General features: G+C 43.7%; 1 protein-coding gene across 1 annotated transcript in view; it reads right to left on the bottom strand.

Annotated features, from left to right (window-relative positions):
• The window catches only part of LOC126094471 (probable cytochrome P450 6a13), a 97,204-nt gene extending 76,352 nt beyond the window's left edge, over nucleotides 1-20,852 (bottom strand). Inside the window, exons 1-2 of the mRNA XM_049908860.1 lie at nucleotides 20,778-20,852; nucleotides 1,504-1,707 (exon numbers count right to left, since the gene is read on the bottom strand). Of these exons, the coding sequence (XP_049764817.1) occupies nucleotides 1,504-1,700 (197 nt within the window). The 5' untranslated portion in view covers nucleotides 1,701-1,707; nucleotides 20,778-20,852. The remainder of the gene's footprint in view (nucleotides 1-1,503; nucleotides 1,708-20,777) is intronic.
• Nucleotides 20,853-21,580: the final 728 nt, after the last annotated feature.

Genomic DNA, 21,580 nt, shown 5'->3' with positions numbered 1-21,580 from the left:
TCTTCCTACGCATTCTTCTTCCATTCGTTCTTTATTAGGTGTCAACGGTAGAAGCACACATTTCAGTGCTTTGCCAGAAAGTTTCCCCTAAATCAGTATTTTAGGCAGAGGAATATTATCTTCAGTTGAGAAAATCTCACACAGTGTCTGCTAAAATGTAAATGTCGTGTGACTAAGGCCTCCCGTCGGGTACACCGTTTGTCGGGTGCAAGTCTTTCGATTTGGCGCCACTTCGGCGACTTGCGCGTCGATGGGGATGTGATGATAATGATTAGGACAACACAACACCCAGTCCCTGAGCGGAGAGAATCTCCGACCCAGCCGGGAATCGAACCCGGGCCCATAGGATTGACGTTATGACGTGCTGACCACTAAGCTACCGGGGGCGGACACAGTGTCTGCTGAATGTCATCTTTTGACAGGTTATCTTGGAAGGATTGTTATCACACTGTTGGACTTACGGGGATTTACTTCATCATATCTGCGGGGATTTGCCCCGTTTCACCATTTTCTGAGAAATGTTGCATTGTTGAATTGGGGGACCAACTGGAACAAGTATTTCCACGCTAAAGTAAAGCTTAAATACAGTAGTGTCAAATAGTAAGTCATTGATGCTTCTTTTCAAATACTACATTACACAATGTTCAAGTAAAATATCGGAAAAGTCATATGTAAGTAGTAAAAAGCAGACTTGCCTCATTTCCTCACTTCTGGAGCATCTGCTGGGACGAACATGGAACAATAGGTTACAATAAGACAAACTGGCCATCTGGTGGCCGACTCTTGTATTGGCGGCAGTCAGCTAGAAAACTCGGTGCTCGTTTTTGTCCCAAGTGGGGCTTTACGCCCACCGACCCTGTTCCTCCCACCTTTCAGTCACCCCTTCTTACACTTTTTACTGTGTCACTGTCTGAGCTAATGTTATTAATTCAATTGCTTTTTCTGAAGGTTCCTTTGCTTTTCCTACATGTGACACCAATTTTTATGAATACACACACACACACACACACACACACACACACACACACACACACAAAGAAACCAGTAATGAGTTTCCAAAATCTGATAGTTTTTAGCTTCACAGCTTTGAATTTCTCTTGTAGTCATTTTCCACTTTCTGCCAATCTCATTTTATTTGAGCATATGCTTTAAACATTTAAGAAAATGCATCACAACTTAACGTTACCACTTACTGCCTAGTTGTATTAAAACATGCACTCACACACACACTCTCTCTCTCTCTCTCACAAAGAAACCAGTAATGAGTTTCCAAAATGTTATAGCTTTTATATGTTATCTAACCTGGAAGAAAGTGTTCTCACACAGCGTTACTTTCTAATGTAAGAACTGGAAGAAACTGAAAGATGACACGAATGGAGAGTTATCAAATGAAAACGGTTATGCTGGCACGGACCATTAAATGGTGCAAACGTTTAGGACACTGAAACAAGTAACAAGACAAGCAAAGATAGGTTTAGTACAAAAATGTTGTGAGAATCTTACCGATAAATATCGTCAGTGATCTCTGAGAAGTGCTTCCGGCCGAGCATGAGCTCTTTGACGTTCCCAAAAGGTACGGAGGGCTGTGGACAGGGCACGCCCAGGCGCTGCCAGTGGCTGTAGCTCCACGTGAGGTACTTCCACAGCAGCCACGCCGCCACCACCACCAGGCAGCCCGTCATCCACCAGTCGAAGGCCATGACGGTTCTGTACATAGCCAATACAACACTTGTTGTTAGCTACCTCTGTGGTTGGGCAAGAATCTACCCATCACTTTTCCTGTAAACTGTGGTGACAGCACCATAGACTTTCTCTGTCTACACGGAACTGCTGCTTGGATGAAACTCTTACTTGTTCACAAATGGTTCAAATGGCTCTGAGCACTATGGGACTTAACTGATGAGATCATTAGTCCCCTAGAACTCAGAACTACTTAAACCTAACTAACCTAAGGACATCACACACATCCATGCCCGAGGCAGGATTCGAACCTGCGACCGTAGCGGTCGCGCGGTTCCAGACTGTAGCGCCTAGAACCGCTCGGCCACTCCGGCCGGCCCTCTTACTTGTACTGTATGCTGAACTTGCGTCTGTCTGGTCGTTGTGATATGGCCACTGGTCGGTTTTTTCCTAGCTATCCCTGACAGATATGGCACGCATAGGCTGTAATAGATTTTCACATAGGTACATCCTCTTACAATTGCTTGACTTATAACTTGCGAACAGATGTTGCGCATGTGCTAAATGACATACTTCAATACTTCTAACATCTCATACTCAATACACTTCATTACACATAACTCCCTCAACTTAATAGCAACTTCAATTGCAAATTAATATATATCTTCAACCTACATCAACCGTACATATTCGCTGCAATAACCACATACAAATACTACTCCAGGCTTCTTGGCCTCTGCCTACATCATATCTCGCATCACTTATTCGAACAAGTATCTCCTCATGTATGTGTTTCTTTATATGTTCATCTACTTACAAGCTGATACATTACTTCAATTCTCTTACATTTGCTTGACCTTTTTATGCCTCATAAAACAACTCTGTAAGATTGCACAAACTCTTGTTTGACCAATTAGCTTCCAACCACATTTTATAAACATTAAATTTCTGATCTGGTTCTCCTTTTATTACTTCTGGCACTAATAATTTTGTAATGTACTAACACTAAACTGATTTTTAAGTTATTGATTCTCTGACATCCCACACTCTACATTAACAGTAACTACTACAAATTTACTACATGGTTCCTGACTGAATTATTTGGACGACCACTACTTATTCTAACTACTATACACTAACTTTCTTAACCTACGGATAGAGAAAGATGGTAGAGGAGTGAAACTTGAAATGAGAAATAAAGTCTCACCCGGCTGGGAGTGTACCAGTCGCCACTTGGTAGACCAGCAAAAGTGTTGCTGGCTCCCTACAGCAACATGATGGGTTATGATGCCATCATCACAAAAACAAAAAAAAGTTGAAGCACCCGAAAGCGGAGGAGGTACGAAATGAAACTTCGCGGTTTGTGAGGGTATGTGATGTCATTTCATTGATTACACAAGTCAGTTTCACAAAGAACTTCGGACTATGGGCCCACGTATCAGATTGATAATACACCTCCTCTAGCCGGATGCACGCACTGACTGGGTTGGGAATGGTGTCATAAACCCACTGTATCATCGCCTGAGGCAAGCTGGCCCACAATAGTTGTAGCTGATCCTTGGTATCCAAGATGCTGGCACCGGGACAGAGTTGACATATGAGCTGGTTATATACACATTCTATTGGGGACAGATATGAAGCCGTTGCTGCCAATGGAAGTATCTCAGCATCATAAAGGCAGTTCACACAGACACATGCCATCTGCAGACGGGTACGGTCCTGTTAACACAACGATACTATCGCATAAGAGTTAACACACAAAGTCACATGACCTGCCATTGTACCATCAAATATTCTTCAACCACTACATGATTAGAACCGCAATCTCTACGAAAAGCAGCAGGCACTAGAGTACATTAGTATTGTTCGTGTATATTGTTGTTACCATATATGGTGGACTATATGAGGAGTGTAGCCAGCGTCAGATGGTGAATGGTCACTGTGAATCATATGGATGCGCCTTGTAGTTGTGTGAGACAGCACTAACGGCACATGGCATAGTTTGTAAGAGGATGTGTCGGAGGGGTTTTGTCCCGATCTTGGGCTACACGGGAGCGTGCACTGTTACTCCATTCAACTTCCACCAAGCATCAGTGGAATGCTATGTGTGCACATCCCAAGTTACACAAGGGGCTTTTCAACTGTATCGTTTTTATTGATGACAACTGTGATCCTGAAAAGGATCAAGATGATGTTTCTGGTGTGAAAGGATCAGCCGCCGGAGAAACCTGACGCCCAAGGTACGCCCGATTGCAAGTCTTATCTTGGTCGGAAATCATTGCAATCTTCGTGGGGGCTCCTTTCATGTACCACTGAATATGCTTCTCCAGTCTGGTACAGGTCATCTCATGCCAGACAAGTAGACATTGCTCTCAACGAAACCTGCAAGTTGATCACAGGTTGCTTGAGACTTACCCCTACTGATAAGCTCTACTGCCTAGCTGGAATAGCGCCACCATGGATACGCAGAACAGTGGCTGCCAACAAGGAGAGACTGAAAGTGGAACAGGACAGTGCCCATCCACTGCACGGACATAATCCACCACAGCAACGGCTGAGATCGCGAAAGAGCTTCCTGAGAACATCCGAGAAGCTCACCATTTCACCAGAGAAGGCAAGGCTGGAGTTATGGAAGAAGTCGACGCCTCACCTGCAGACGCCAGAAGCTGATGAACTACCACCTGGACACAACGAGAGCTGGCTGGTGTGGAAATCTTTAAACAGATTACGATCAGGAGTTGGACGATCCAGAGACAACCTGAAGAGACGGGGCTTCATAACAGAAGATTCGTCCTGTGATTGTGGACAAGAACAAACCACAAGCCACATGCTCCAGTGCCTTTTGTGCCCTACATCCTGCACGAAGATTGATCTCCTGCAAGCCACTCCAAGCGCCTTGGAGGTTGCAAAGTACTGGGCACATGTAATATACGTAAATACAATTTGTGTATATACTGGGTGTTACAAAAAGGTACGGCCAAACTTTCAGGAAACATTCCTCACACACAAATAAAGAAAGGATGTTATGTGGACATGGGTCCTGAAACGCTTAATTTCCATGTTAGAGCTCATTTTAGTTTCTTCCATCTACGCTCAATGGAGCACGTTATCATGATTTCATACGAGATACTCTACCTGTGTTGCTAGAACATGTGCCTTTACAAGTACGACACAACATGTGGTTCATGCACGATGGAGCTCCTGCACATTTCAGTCGAAGTGTTCGTATGCTTCTCAACAACAGATTCGGTGACCGATGGATTGGTAGAGGTGGACCAATTCCGTGGCCTCCACGCTCTCCTGACCTCAACCCTCTTGACTTTCATTTATAGGGGCATTTGAAAGCTCTTGTCTAAGCAACCCCGGTACCAAATGTAGAGACTCTTCGTGCTCGTATTGTGGACGGCTGTGATACAATACGCCATTCTCCAGGGCTGCATCAGCGCATCAGGGATTCCATGCGACGGAGGGTGGATGCATGTATCCTCGCTAACGGAGGACATTTTGAACATTTCCTGTAACGAAGTGTTTGAAGTCACGCTGGTACGTTCTGTTGCTGTGTGTTTCCATTCCATGACTAATGTGATTTGAAGAGAAGTACTAAAATGAGCTCTAACATGGAAAGTAAGCGTTTCCGGACACATGTCCACATAACATATTTTCTTTCTTTGTGTGTCAGGAATGTTTCCTGAAAGTTTGGCCGTACCTTTTCGTAACACCCTGTATATGTACATATTTATTGATGTGTATGGCTATTGTAAATTTGTATGTTTCTGATTCGAAAATAAATAATTGATGACAAACCTGTTTTTATTTTTAACTGATCTTTGTGGAACGTGTTAGATATTATAAAGAATAATGTAAAAATAGCAGGTGTAGTACAGTGTAAAATGTCCGACTGCGGCCAATTTCGCCAACGCGCCGCAAGCGGCTGAGCCTGACACCCTGGGGCGAGCCCCCGGATGCAGTCATTCTGCAGGGACACAGCGGTAAGCCGAGCGGACGCCCTCGCCTCGCTCAAGGAGCGAGGCGTTGCGAATGCCCGCCTGACAACGAGAAGCGCGCCGTGCGAAGAGCTGATGGACACCTGCAGCCATTAGGACGGAACACCATGGGGGCAGTCATTTTACCTGCCTTAGAAAGCGGGGATGTGCCGGAAATTTCCAGCGCCCCATGGGCACAGGGAGGAGCGTACAAAAGCGCGGGGAATTGGCACAGGGAGGCGTGTGGAAGACGCCAGCATTCTTAAGAAGATGTTTTTCTCGACAGTGAGGACATTCATGACGGGCACCAGCAGATTTTGAGACGGAGCCCAGGCATGCGTCTATCCAGGGCTCACGCAGAGTGAGTGGTTATAAAGTAGCATTGTGTAGCTGCTCTTTTAACAGCCTCGGAAAACAGGAAAACATCTTAAGAATTTGAAATCTTGAGGAAGATGCCAATCCACGAGCCCACGCCAGGTACATTTCCATCCCACACGAAGAGACGTGGCGGTGGAGCGGCAATGTGTCATTGGGCTGCATTGAAAATTTCGTCCGCTGATGACAGCGCCGAAAGGAAGAATATTTCGAAGAGGAGTTGAGTTGGGAGATGGAGGAGAAGCGAGAGAGGATGGAGTCTCGGAGACATCGCAGAAGCGAGAGGACATGGGCACTCTTCCACCCATCGCCATCACTCGCCATCCGACGCCGTGATAGCACAGCTTCAGCCACACAACCGACAATGGGCAGACAACGTGGAGATCGTACCTGGGACTCTCCACAAAGCCGCGGTTGCTGATGAGGGCAGCCAACCCGTTCAGCACAGCTCAGAGGCGACGCGCCGTACCGACGCAGCGCCTGCCGCCGACAGCAGCATACGACGAACGATAATGAATAATGGTGAGACGATTCGTTCCCTCCTCCTTCCCCTTAATAACTGAGTCGTGTCTACGCCCAGTCAAATCGGCCCTGAGATTTACGCTTCTGTTCTGGTTCATGTAAACAGAACGAAAATAAATACATTTCTTTGATGTTTTGATCATATAAGCAATCTTTTACATTCATATGTGAACACCTTAACTTTGTACCATTTGTGTGTGATTTCATTAATTTCTAGAGTTCACTACATTTATGGCGCCCAGCGTGGGGTGATCTCATTGGAAATTTTCATGGTACCTGAAGTCACAAAATAATTTCTCCAGAGTTCACTACTACAGTCATAATGGAACAGGACGTATAACAACAAGTTTTTTGAAGATCAGAAGATGAAAGCCTCAGCTGTTGAAACCGGTCGTAGGAATAAATAATGTTGAATGCGATCTTGCCTATTAAAAGATTTTTTGAAATCTCGATAAACAGATCCTGAATTTCCGCGCTGCAATGCACAACCGTTGCAAGTAACAATGATAGAGTTACAGCGAAAATCACCAGGAAAGAGCTCTTTGATGTTGCCGTGGCAGGTTCATACACTACGGTCATAAAAGTCATGGGATAGCAATATGCTCGTGTACAAATAGCGACAGTGTCGCGTGCACAAGGTATAAAAGGACAGTGCAATGGCGAAGCTGTTATTTTTTCTCCAGTGATTCATTTCAAAAGACTTCCCATGTGATTATGGCCACACGACAGGAATTAACAGATTTTGAATGCGGGGTGGTAGTTGGAGCTAGACGCATGGGACAATCCATTTCTTAAATCGTTAGGGAATTCAGTATTCCAAGATCCACACTGCAAAGAGTGTGCCAAGAGTACTAAAGTTCAGGCATTACCTCTCAACGCGGACAATGCAAGTGGCCTACGGCCTTCTCTGAACGACCGAGAGGAGCGGCATTTCGGTAGAGTTGTCAGTGCTAACAGACAAGCAACACTGCTTGAAATAACGGCAGAAATCAATCTGGGACGTACGACGAAAGTATCTGTTAGGATAGTGCGGCGAAATTTGGTGTTATTGGGCTATGGCAGCAGACGAACGACACGAGTGCCTTTGCCAACAGTACGGTATCGCCTGCAGCACCTTTCCTGGGCTCGTGACCAAATCGGTTGGACCCTACACGTCTAGAGAACCGTGGCCTGGTCAGCTGAGTCCCACTTTCAAGTGGTAAGAGCTGACGGTAGGGTTCGCGTTTGGCGTATACCCAACAAACCCACAGACCCAAGTTATCAATGAGCAACTGTGGAAGCTAGTGGTGGCTCCTCAAAGGTGTGGGCTGCGTTTACGTGAAACGGACTGAGTCCTCTGGTTATGTTTGGCTACTTGGGGACCACATGCAGCCATTCATGGATTTCATGTTCCCAAACAACGGTGTAATTTTTATGGATGACGAAGCGTCAAGGCATCGGGCCACAGTTGCTCACGATTGGTTTGAAAACATTCTGGACAGTTCGAGTAAATAATTTGGCCACCCAGATGGCCCTGCATAAATCCCATCGAACATTTATGGAACATAATCGAGAGGTCAGTTCGTGTACAAAGTCCAGCACCAGCAACACTTTCGCAATTACGGAAGGCTATTAGAAGCAGCATGCCCCAGTATTTATGCAGGTGATTTCCAACTACTTGTGGAGTCCATGCCACTTCGAGCTTCTGGACTACACGGGGGAAAAGGAAGTCGGACACGAAGTTAGAGGGTATCCCATGAGCATTGTTACCTCAGTGCACAATTGCCGGCAATGGAGGATGAATCTTTGAGAATGTCTACCACTCGTGCTGCTGAAACGTCAGAAAAATTATCAAACAAATGCTGGCCAAAGATCTTAAGAGAAGTTTCGTATGGGTTGTTACGCTATGCGTTTTTCGATATGGAGAAAATCCATGACCGTTCGATTGAACATTGAAGTTAATTTAAGAGATGCTGAAGAATATTTAAGGAGATGTAGGTCCATCTTTGTGGTGTAATTTAATCGGGTGTTCCTTTCTGTAGTTAGCTAGAATCCTGTTTCTATTTGACTGTTACTCGGTCCATTGAAATATCGTAAGTGGTGCTTACAACTTCGTGATGAGTCGCGTTGTTATTCTGATATGTGACATTCTCTTGTTCGGGCAGCAGGGTCGTCTCGTGTTGATCCGCCGCTCTGTTTACTTGTCTGCGAATGGCGGCCTGTCTGGCATCGGAAATTTCCGTCCGCTCTAGGCTACTACAGTGTGGACTTGGCCACTGTTTCTATGTTTCGATACAGTGTATCGATACGTGGAACTGTTTCAGTGTTTCGGAACGGCTGTGGTTCACTGTTTCGAAACAGGGGTGTTTCATTCCGCCCCTGTCTCGGATAACCGCACCAGATTCGATCTCGAGCCAGACACAGAAACTGTATCGTTGTTTCAAAATAAGGCTGTTTCAGTCCACCTGTGCTTGGAACGGAGTAATTGTATCGAAAGAGTGATGTATCATTCCGCTCTGTGTCGGACGAGATTCGGGCTCGGCACAGGTACTGAAACACAACATACCATTTCGTGAAACACTTTCAAGAGTGTCGAAATCTTTTTGACAAGCAATAGCATGAAGCTTAAGATATCCGAAAATAAAGCTTCGTTTCTAGCTGACTGTCCTATCCCGAAATGGCGTAACATCTGCTTTATAAACACTAACCAAACAATAAAACAACGCATACTATTCACATTCAAAATAATAAATATGTGAAAATCATTCAGTTAAATTACACTTTTTTATAACATACGCTTCTCTGTTCATGTGCAGTAATCATATTAAGAAACGCAAGTAAGCCTACAACATTGTGAATAAAAAAAGGCGTAGAGTGACAGTTATTAGACATATATACAAATTTGATGTAGGTATAATTGCAAGCAATCTGTTTGACATATCACTGATAGTGTAATGGTGAACGGGAAGGGCTGGGAAGCATGGTGAATTTATAGTAACAGTTCGAAACACCTTGAAAGACAAAATTTTCTTCTGTTATATTTTGTTATTTATTCGAATTATTTGGCATTATTTGTGAAGCTATAGTCACTGTGCCTATTATCCACAATGATTCCCTTTGTGTGCATGGAAATTAGCAGGATGGGTATATTACCCATACTAATGGAATGTGGGAATCCCAGTAGCATATCCGTTGTTTCTGCAGTTTGCTCGCACCTCCAGTTCCGTTCGTGGTGGTTTTTCTGTCTTCAGCTATGGCTGTCCTCAGCCAATTGAAAAGTATGAAAGTCACACGACACGAAAGCAGCGCATTTGCTGCATGAAATACGAAACTGCCAAGACGCCTAAGTGATAATTTCATACTTTCTGTGATATGGTTAGCGCTCTCGAACCTCATTCGTGTTTACATGGATATACACTCCTGGAAATGGAAAAAAGAACACATTGACACCGGTGTGTCAGACCCACCATACTTGCTCCGGACACTGCGAGAGGGCTGTACAAGCAATGATCACACGCACGGCACAGCGGACACACCAGGAACCGCGGTGTTGGCCGTCGAATGGCGCTAGGTGCGCAGCATTTGTGCACCGCCGCCGTCAGTGTCAGCCAGTTTGCCGTGGCATACGGAGCTCCATCGCAGTCTTTAACACTGGTAGCATGCCGCGACAGCGTGGACGTGAACCGTATGTGCAGTTGACGGACTTTGAGCGAGGGCGTATAGTGGGCATGCGGGAGGCCGGGTGGACGTACCGCCGAATTGCTCAACACGTGGGGCGTGAGGTCTCCACAGTACATCGATGTTGTCGCCAGTGGTCGGCGGAAGGTGCACGTGCCCGTCGACCTGGCACCGGACCGAAGCGATGCACGGATGCACGCCAAGACCGTAGGATCCTACGCAGTGCCGTAGGGGACCGCACCGCCACTTCCCAGCAAATTAGGGACACTGTTGCTCCTGGGGTATCGGCGAGGACCATTCGCAACCGTCTCCATGAAGCTGGGCTACGGTCCCGCACACCGTTAGGCCGTCTTCCGCTCACGCCCCAACATCGTGCAGCCCGCCTTCAGTGGTGTCGCGACAGGCGTGAATGGAGGGACGAATGGAGACGTGTCGTCTTCAGCGATGAGAGTCGCTTCTGCCTTGGTGCCAATGATGGTCGTATGCGTGTTTGGCGCCGTGCAGGTGAGCGCCACAATCAGGACTGCATACGACCGAGGCACACAGGGCCAACACCCGGCATCATGGTGTGGGGAGCGATCTCCTACACTGGCCGTACACCACTGGTGATCGTCGAGGGGACACTGAATAGTGCACGGTACATCCAATCCGTCATCGAACCCATCGTTCTACCATTCCTAGACCGGCAAGGGAACTTGCTGTTCCAACAGGACAATGCACGTCCGCATGTATCCCGTGCCACCCAATGTGCTCTAGAAGGTGTAAGTCAACTACCCTGGCCAGCAAGATCTCCGGATCTGTCCCCCATTGAGCATGTTTGGGACTGGATGAAGCGTCATCTCACGCGGTCTGCACGTCCAGCACGAACGCTGGTCCAACTGAGGCGCCAGGTGGAAATGGTATGGCAAGCCGTTCCACAGGACTACATCCAGCATGTCTACGATCGTCTCCATGGGAGAATAGCAGCCTGCATTGCTGCAAAAGGTGGATATACACTGTACTAGTGCCGACATTGTGCATGCTCTGTTGCCTGTGTCTATGTGCCTGTGGTTCTGTCAGTGTGATCATGTGATGTATCTGACCCCAGGAATGTGTCAATAAAGTTTCCCCTTCCTGGGACAATGAATTCACGGTGTTCTTATTTCAATTTCCAGGAGTGTACTTATACAGTAGACATTCAAGATGATAAAATGTGTAGGTTTATTAAATTACAAAACACAAACTGTTTCACTGTTTCGAAACAGCGTATCGAAACATTACATTGTACTGTTTCATTTGCTTCCAAACAGTAACGTGTTTCAGTTTGCCCATCTCTACTACAGTGCGTACGGCGGGGAAGAGCTCTGACAGTTGACGCGGCCTTGGCGCACGTGCTTTGCGCATGCACTACGGCCAATCAGAACATGAGCTTTTGTTTTACGTTACCGTGGCAACGCCCCAGTGTTGCCGCAGTGCTGGGCTACGCTGCTGGCTCGCTGCCCGTCCATGTCGAATACTGGCAACTGCGCTGCCAACTGTCAGAGCTCTTCTCTCGACATACGGAATATAGTTTTTATGATTACACTTACGCTCTCGTAAGGCACCAATCATTGTGGTGAATGGATTTCTGTAGTAGGAGCCGTGAATAGATGCTCGAGCAGGTTCGATTTACGGACACGTACCTTTTAAATGGTCACCAGCTCTGATAATCATGGTGAGTATACCGGAGTCAGTCCAGTGCCCTGACTCCCTTTATGATTATATGCACTATATGCTGCTTAGCAGTTAACTGTGAGCACAGGAAGTGATTCCTCATGTACTCCTTAAGGAAATTTACTGTGAAGTTTCCATTTATGTATGGTTATATGACACCGAAAATTTGAGAGATTCCTACATCTACATCTACATCTACATCCACACTCCGCAAGCCACCTGACGGTGTGTGGCGGAGGGTACCTTCAGTACCTCTATCGGTTCTCCCTTCTATTCCAGTCTCGTATTGTTCGTGGAAAGAAGGATTGTCGGTATGCCTCTGTGTGGGCTCTAATCTCTCTGATTTTATCCTCATGGTCTCTTCGCGAGATATACGTAGGAGGGAGCAATATACTGCTTGACTCTTCGGTGAAGGTATGTTCTCGAAACTTTGACAAAAGCCCGTACCGAGCTACTGAGCATCTCTCCTGCAGAGTCTTCCACTGGAGTTTATCTATCATCTCCGTAACGCTTTCGCGATTACTAAATGATCCTGTAACGAAGCGCGCTGCTCTCCGTTGGATCTTCTCTATGTCTTGTATCAACCCTATCTGGTACGGATCCCACACTGCTGAGCAGTATTCAAGCAGTGGGCGAACAAGCGTACTGTAACCTACTTCCTTTGTTTTCGGATTGCATTTCCTTAGGATTCTTCCAATGAATCTCAGTCTGGCATCTGCTTTACCGACAATCAACATTATATGATCATTCCATTTTAAATCACTCCTAATGCGTACTCCCAGATAATTTATGGTATTAACTGCTTCCAGTTGCTGACCTGCTATTTTGTAGCTAAATGATAAAGGATCTATCTTTCTGTGTATTCGCAGCACATTACACTTGTCTACATTGAGATTCAGTTGCCATTCCCTGCACCATGCGTCAATTCGCTGCAGATCCTCCTGCATTTCAGTACAATTTTCCATTGTTACAACCTCTCGATACACCACAGCATCATCTGCAAAAAGCCTCAGTGAACTTCCGATGTCATCCACCAGGTCATTTATGTATATTGTGAATAGCAACGGTCCTATGACACTCCCCTGCGGCACACCTGAAATTACTCTTACTTCGGAAGACTTCTCTCCATTGAGAATAACATGCTGCGTCCTGTTATCTAGGAACTCCTCAATCCAATCACACAATTGGTCTGATAGTCCATATGCTCTTACTTTGTTCAATAAACGACTGTGGGGAACTGTATGGTTGTTTGAGACTGATATGCAATACGGTTCCAATATAATTTCCTTGCGAATGCAGTATATGTCAGATGAAGAGATGAGAAAATGTTTGTTGATGTGATGTTGAAAACAATGCATTGCGAACTCCACTCATGCACATAGCACCCCAGTGAGAAAAGTGATACAAGTCAAAAAACGGCAAATATTATACTGTCATAGAAAAATTCATTTGAAGCATCCCATCGTGTAAGTAAAACGTCACATCTCTATCTCGCAATTTTTCCACTTCAGGACATTTGCGTCAGTTTTGTTGTAGGCTACTTCACGACCCGCCACAGCAAGAACAGTGTCATATCAAAGCTTCTACTGCCAGGTGTGAATGGGTCATTCAAGAAGTGCGGCACATTCTGAGCTGTGATACTTTTCACGTATGCGGAAAGTTGAATGTAATTTTAAATATCATTGATTATTACAATTTCTGTGCTTATAACGTGTCTGTGTCTTACATTACAATGTCCTTCTGATGTACATGCATGTCTCGTCAAAACAGACATTGTTTTGTCGATTACAGCAGTAGTATATATATTACGAAATTCGTGCTTTGTGGCGCTCAAGGAAAAAAAAAAAAAGAAATTTCTGCTGCAAAGAAAGTTCATATAAGTTCATATTGACTCCCTTTTCCATCGAAACGTATTCCTACATTATATAAGACCATTCATGATTTTATCTTTTCGTACATTGTGTTCCTTAAATTGCACCTAAAAATGTTACTTCCTAAAGTACAGCAATTTTCATGAATTACAATTTTGCACTTTGTATTTTATAATACAACAATTTCAACCTGTTTTTCACTTGTTATTTTAACATAAGTACTAAGTTTTTTTCATGAAGAATCGACTGTCGTATTATATTGCAGTAAGTAAAAAAAAAGTATTATTTGGGGTACAAAATGGCAAAAGTATTACATGAGGGGTAATAACAAAAACAAATACATTTCTAGAAAATCAATAAAAGCAACAGAACTCAAAGGATTAATTAATAATAGCATGATAGCAGTTCATGTTCGACGAGTATAGACCTAAATGTCCATATTACTGGCGTGTAGACTATAATGGAATTTACAGCCAACATTATTTTCTTGAAATTTAAAGGATGGTCATAGTATTTCATCATAAGTTTTGTAGAATTCTGAAACGCGATTTTTCTCAAGTATTCCATTTTTGAGAAGTGGCACAGTGTTTGCAGGGGTGAGATATGGAAAAGTACACAACTTTTCAGTTAACTACGTTGTCATTACCTTACATTGGTACGCTAATGCTCGTGTAACATCCCATTTGTAATGGAAATCGAACGAATAACTAAGCTTCCGCGCAGTATTGCGGAGAAGCGTGTGGGGAACAGTCGATTTAATGTTCAGTACTGAACTGAAACTCTGCTATCCCTCACTGTATTGCAATCTTATCGTCTGACAGAATCACCCGTCGATATCTGAAACTTCAGGCCTCAAATAACCATAATTCAAGGTAAAACTTCAGTTCAGATTTCTTTAAGATGTTGTCAACTCACTGCTACTACTGTGTATTATTATTATTTTTTTTCCTTTTTACGTTACTGCGTTACAGTTTAACAATGAGTAAACGTTTGTCAGTTCATGTGTTGTTTAGTAGTGAGACATAACTACGGAACTGTTTACGTTTCGTGCAGATCTTAACAAAACTTACAACCAAGGAAAAACTGCAGTGCGAGGGGGACAGAGAGCGGTAAAATATCGGTCGTTGACGGACAGGGAGTGTAGGGTGAGACAGAGAATGTATGGTCTAATCATGGCTCCCACATTAGATTACGGGCCCTGGACCGTCGATCATAGAAGTTTCGCTTTCTCTCATTTTACAGTAGCTTGATACATTATAACTGGATGGTTATTTCGTAACAGTACCAATTTTAGAATGCAATTTAAACTGAAAATGCAGGATATAATTATGGTAACCATTTTATAAGTCCGAACTAAGCTTTATTTATAAAGTAATTTTACTCAAAAATTATCACAGGAAGTATATTTATTTAAGGTTAAAATAAAAACAGGTTCAAAAACTATGATCTATGTCAGTAATAGGTGCTGCCTACAAAGTAAGACTGCTTAATAATAGTCTTCCCACCTTTCTTCTGACTAAAATGATCATTTACATCAGAAAAAGTCAAGAGTCTTGGGCAGCACATTCTCAACATCTAAAAGCCTCAGATGACTTTGGCCTATCGTGCACTTTGCCAGTTTTCAAAAAGTTCGCCATTTCTCTAAAAGAGCTTTCAGCCGTAGACAGTCTTACCGGAATCGAATCGCAAAACTGAAGCAAAACTGGGGGTTAAAAAGATCACAATTTTGTTCACAGCTTCAAAATCTTGTTGTCAAATCTGCCGTGACAAAATAAAAAACAGGATGGACAACAAAAGATTTGAATTCATTTGATGCTTCTTGCTTTGCAACTGTCCTGGGTTTCCTTTTGATAATAAACTGTAGTCGGATGCCAACTGCTTCAGCAACTACTTCTGCTTAATTTAAAAAGATTTTTCATGAATCGCATAGGACTTGCATGTCATGAAGTAAGTTTTTAATTAATTGCGTCTCTACATTGAGGAGAATTCCTTTGTTCTTTATAATGATAATTAATAGAGGCCAAGACCTTGTGCTGCTCGTAAAATGATGGTATCGAGGGGCCTTTGATAGATCCAAAGTACTACCTGAGCCCCAAATCAGTATTTATTGCCGAAGAGTTAATGTGGGTGCCTAAACCACCAAAAACAGATCTAAGACCTTGAGGATCGAAGGACAGTGCTTCAAAATTAGGCGCACAGCTGGTAATCTTTTATCCCAATGAGTTTCAGAGAGGCTTTGCACAGACAAACGAACACGCTGTTTCAACAATTCCTAACGATTGAGTCTGTTAGAGAGTTAAGAATAAAAGCTTTTAAGGTTTCCAAAAATATTCGTAACATCATAATTCAGTTTCGCGGGACTGACACCAACTCTGTGCAGAGAGACTGTTCCGCAGGAAGAAAAAAATGGGAAATTTATTTTTTTGCTCCGTATTCTTGACTCTTTGCTCCAAAGTTTTTGGTTTTCTCTTCTTATTCACATGTGATTATCTTTTCTAACAGACACCATTGCGGAATTCTACAAAATGAAAATTTAGTGCAAGCCATATTTTTAATACTTTTTCGGCAAAAGGACCAAGAGATAAAAATCTCGTAGCAGCAAGTTTTATTATTTCTTTCCATTGCATCTCATCTCTTCAAATTGGAGCTGCAAGCCCGCTCTTCGTTTCGCAGATCTACTGAAGTGACTGCATATTTTCAACATTAAACTTTCTGCATTCACTTCCAGTTTGTAAGTGCTGCATTTTGTAGCATTGTGGAGAGTATTGGTGGGGCAATCAGCTCTGACAGTTTTGCCATTTTCGGTTAACAAGTGTATAAACTGAATGGTTGCTGCCTAAGTTTACTTTAGTGTTGTCTGTGGTGAATGTCGAAGGTTTATTTAAAGACAATCCATTCTTCTCCAGTGTGTCTATTAATAACTTCGAAACTTGATATGCGCATTCATCGTCACATTCTACAAATTCCAGTAGGCGGTTTACAACCACAGTGTCATAAAAAAAGAATCGTAAGCAAAGAAACATTTTTCTACTTTATTATTTGCATCTTTCGGTAGAGAAAAGTACAGATTTTTTTCATCAATGGTCTTTAAAATATTTTTAACATATTCTTTGGCCAATATTTCGCATGCAATAGCTTCCGCTTTTGTTCTTTCGCAGCTAAAACTTTGACTGATTTTTAAGTCACTGCAGATATATGGTACTAATTTGTGTGAACAATCTTTGCTATTGTAACTTGGAGAACGCTTTGCCGTGAGATAAACAGATGCGAATTCTCCAGCTGTAATCTTGCCCGTCTCCGAGGAAGATAAATGATTCAGGCTTCGAGAAATATTTGGATAAGGTACTTGGTGCTCTATTGCTAACAAGGGAACCTCCCCATCGCACCCCCCTCAGATTTAGTTATAAGTCGGCACAGTGGATAGGCCTTGAAAAACTGAACACAGATCAATCGAGAAAACAGGAAGAAGTTGTGTGGAACTATGAAAAAAATAAGCAAAATATACAAACTGAGTAGTCCATGGTCGCCGGCACGGTAGCTTAGCGTGTTCGGTCAGAGGGTTTGGCTACCCTCTGTAATAAAAAAAACTGAGTGAACGGATCAACAAACAACCTGAACAGGTGTCATTAGACGTCCGCCACGAACAAATCCAACGAACAATATAGAACAAAATGAGATTTAAAAAAAAAATTTAAAAAAAGGTCTCGTGGTTAGCGTGAGCAGCTGCGGTACGAGAGGTCCTTGGTTCAAGTCTTCCCTCGATTGAAAAGTTTATTTTCGCAAAGTTATGATCTGTCCGTTCTTTCATTGACCTCTCTGTTCACTGTAATAAGTTTAGTGTCTGTGTTTTGCGACCACACCGCAAAACCGTGAGATTAGTAGACGAAAGGACGTGCCTCTCCAATGGGAACCGAAAACATTTGATCTCAAGGTCATAGGTCAACCGATTCCTCCACAGGAAAACACATCTGATATATTCTATACGACACTGGTGACGGCATGTGCGTCACATGACAGGAATATGTTGTCGACCCACCTAACTTGTACACTTGGCGAATGGGCAAAAAGATTCTTCTACCTTGCCCGATATAGGTTTCCTTGTGGATGTGATAATCACTCCGAAAAAAGTGATGAAAACATAAGAGTTTGTCAGATAATAATTGTCTGAAGATAAAAAATTAAAGTTTTCACTCGAGGGAAGACTTGAACCAAGGACCTCCCGTTCCACAGTTGCTAACGCTAACCACGGGACCACGGCGTTCCTGACCTCCCAGTATCCTTGATGTTACCTATCTTGCCATGGACTACTCAGTTTGTATAAAAAATGGTTCAAATGGCTCTGAGCACTATGGGACTCAACTGCTGTGGTCATAAGTCCCCTAGAACTTAGAACTACTTAAACCTAACTAACCTAAGGACATCACACACATCCATGCCCGAGGCAGGATTCGAACCTGCGACCGTAGCGGTCGTGCGGTTCCAGACTGTAGCGCCTTAAACCGCTCGGCCACTCCGGCCGGCTCAGTTTGTATATTTTGCTTATTTTTTTCATAGTTCCACACAACTTCTTCCTGTTTTCTCGATTGATCTGTGTTCAGTTTTTCAAGGCCTATCCGCTGTGCCAACTTTTAACTAAATCTTAGGGGGGTGCGATGGGGAGGTTCCCTTGTAAGAACAGTCTTGTGAGATTTAGCAGATGCATGTTGTTTTACGTCAGCAACGCCTCCAGGGCACACGAGAGATCTTTATTCCGCACACGACAATACGCCTTGTACGAGTTTTCTTTTACTTGTCTTAACCAGGAATAACTATTTTCCCAGCCCGGATTATACTCAGTAAGCCTTTTGGCTTTCTTAGAAGGCATCCCACTACTTCTAGACGAATAATCTATGTCACTGTCACTTAAACCACTCATTTTGTCTACAGATTTAGAAATAATTCACGAGCATAACACGTTCAACACTCAACTGTTCTCGCAAAACAATGAAGTTTTTAACTAGAATGAAAATCAAGAATGGAATTATATAAGTCTTTCCAGTTTGTTAACACGCGTTGACGTAGCATTAAAACGAGTTAGAGAACTAACGAAAATGTTAAACACAAAACTGTTGTAAGAAAGTGAAATGGACAATAAACAGATAGAAGAATGTAAAACAGACAGAGGCGAACAGAGACGCTCGGTGCCGTGGGAGAGGTTGGTAACCGGATTATCGGTCTCGCCCGACACTATGTTCATGCAGTACGTGCATAGATAATAGTTACTTGCCAGCTGTAGCGCGTAAGGTTTCCAATAGTAATCGAACAAGGTTAAAATATGACAGAGCCTGTCCGGGAGGGGCATATAAAATTATGCCGGGAATCGGGAAATATAGAGATGCGCTACAGAGGCTTAGATCTCGATGCATTTCACGCTTACCTACAAAATCCACCACATACACCATTTTCCTACACCATTTTGCGTACTTGTTAATAAACAGTGTACTCACCATGCAAAAGAATCCTCTCTGAATATCAGAGTTGAATCCTGTAACGGTTATTATCAACAAAAAACAATACCGCAGCGTTATCTCGTGTTCTCCACTGCTCTTTCTAGTATAAACGCTTGTACACAGACAAAAGCGATCGATAGTGATCATCACGGAGGCGAAAAATATGAATACTGACGAAATGTCTGCGAATGCTCGTTCGGCAGTGTTCGCTTCCGTTTGTTACTGTGTAAACTAAACTTTACAAGACATCAGTCAACGCGCACAAGCTAAGCAATTTTAAAACCTTCCAACTGTCAAAAATGTACCCTTAGTCTAGTGCGCAGACAGGGTGGTTGCAGGCCCCAACTGTCCTCCTCCTCACCAACCCACGGCTATCACTGCCGCGGAGGCAGAACCAGCTTTCATCAGAAAAACAACAGACCTCTAGCCTGCTCTCCAAGGAGCTCTCCCTGGACACCACTGAAGTAGTGGTTTGGGCCCATTGGCATGTACGCTGCAGGGCGTCTGGGTCAAAGCTGACCCTGAACTAACCGATTTGAAACAGTTCGTTGTGTCACTGTGGTGACAACTGCTGCTGCTCAAACTGCTGCTGCAGATGCTGTACGATGCGTCAGAGCCCAATAGCGAACACAATGGTCGTCCCTTTGGGTAGTGCCGCATGGCTGTCCGGAGCACCGTCTTCTTGCGACCGTACACTCTTGTGGAAACCGCTGCCAGCGGTTATGTACAGAGGGTACATTTTCGCCCTGTCTTTATGCATTATCGCACAAAGTACACACAGCTTCTCTTAGCCCTATTATACGACCTCTTTCCTACTCAGTGAACTGTTGATGGTGGCGTCTTTGTCGCCTTACAGGCATTCTTAACAAACATCAATCTGCCACGTCTAGTCCCACGACCGTTACAGCGTGTGTTTAAAGCAAACCTGATACACATCCCCATAGTGGCGCTAAGAGCGCCACTCTCATACGACTGGCTGAAAATCTGAATAGACATCATCTTTCAGATGTACAAACACGCTCACCAACTTTCGTTTATGTCTTACAACTCCTCCTTAGTATTGCGATTTCATTTTCTGTCACTGAAATTTGAGTTTAAAAATTTTAGTTCCGAAAATAAATTTCATTCGTAGTAGTGTTGATATGTGACTCCGACGACTAATGTGTTCGCCAACGACCGGCCTAGAACCTTGTAGGGAAACTTCGGACAACCTAAATCAGGGTGGTCGAACGCGTATTTGAGTCGTTTTTCTTTAGTATCGACATTACGTGAGTACTAATCGTAGTCGCTACTGTGTACGCACTTGTTATTCGCCAGCTAAGCTGTGTCAGTACAAATGGTTCAAATGGCTCTAAGCACTGAGCTCACCAGTCCCCTAGACTTAGAACTACTTAAACCTAACTAACCTAAGTACATCACACACATCCATGACCGAGGCAGGATTCGAACCTGCGACAGTAGCATTACAGGTGGAAACGTTCAATAATTGGCAGAGCTGGGAGACTTACTAAAGCTGGCCGGGTCTCGGTAGAGAAGCAGCGACGCGGCGTGGCGGACGAGCGGTCGGTCAAAACTCAGCGCCGCACACTTGGAGCGGCGGCTTTTATGAGCCCTCGTTATAGCCAATCAGAAACGTCCTGCCGTCTGCAGGAGCATCACGGTGACTTAGCATAGTACGCATAAACTATCAACTAAATAGGATTCGTGCTGATTCATCCCTCATAGAAATACGTCAGCAATCGCATCTGAGGCGACGTTCTCACAAAAGCAACCACAGGACACAGATTATCCATCCCAAGAGGTTATGGAGCTTAAACATCTTCTGATCATCATTAACTGTGTTACATACTCCATAGCATCATTTCATAATGTGTAATGCAAACTGTGACATAAATCTAAATACTAAGTGCTGTGACTGCTCGAAGGACGTGTTCCAGTACAATAATCTGTTTATTTACCACTAAAATACTGTAACGGGTTCTGTTTGGTACAAATATACTACTGTTTAATTGATTAGTAGAACATGATAATACAGCAACAATGAAAAACTCTCAGGTATAAATAATCTGAACTATCGCTTTCGCCTGCGAGACCGCAGCATTGTAAATAACATCGTTGGCTTGTTAGCGTTCCGTGACTCTTAAGAGACTTGTGTGTGTATTCCGTGACTTTACTAATGGTTTTTTTTTCCTGATAGTAGACCTGACTACGGAAGTACGTACTTTCGAAGGAGGTGTACTTCTATTGTTAAAAAAAGAAACGACAGCCGCTATTGCTGCGAGATATCAGAAAATATTAATTTTTGTCAATA

This window comes from Schistocerca cancellata, chromosome 8 (genome assembly GCF_023864275.1).
Source record: "Schistocerca cancellata isolate TAMUIC-IGC-003103 chromosome 8, iqSchCanc2.1, whole genome shotgun sequence".
Classification (NCBI taxonomy): domain Eukaryota; kingdom Metazoa; phylum Arthropoda; class Insecta; order Orthoptera; family Acrididae; genus Schistocerca; species Schistocerca cancellata.
The sequence above is the reverse complement of the archived record's forward strand: the minus strand, read 5'-3'. Positions and strand labels throughout refer to the sequence as shown.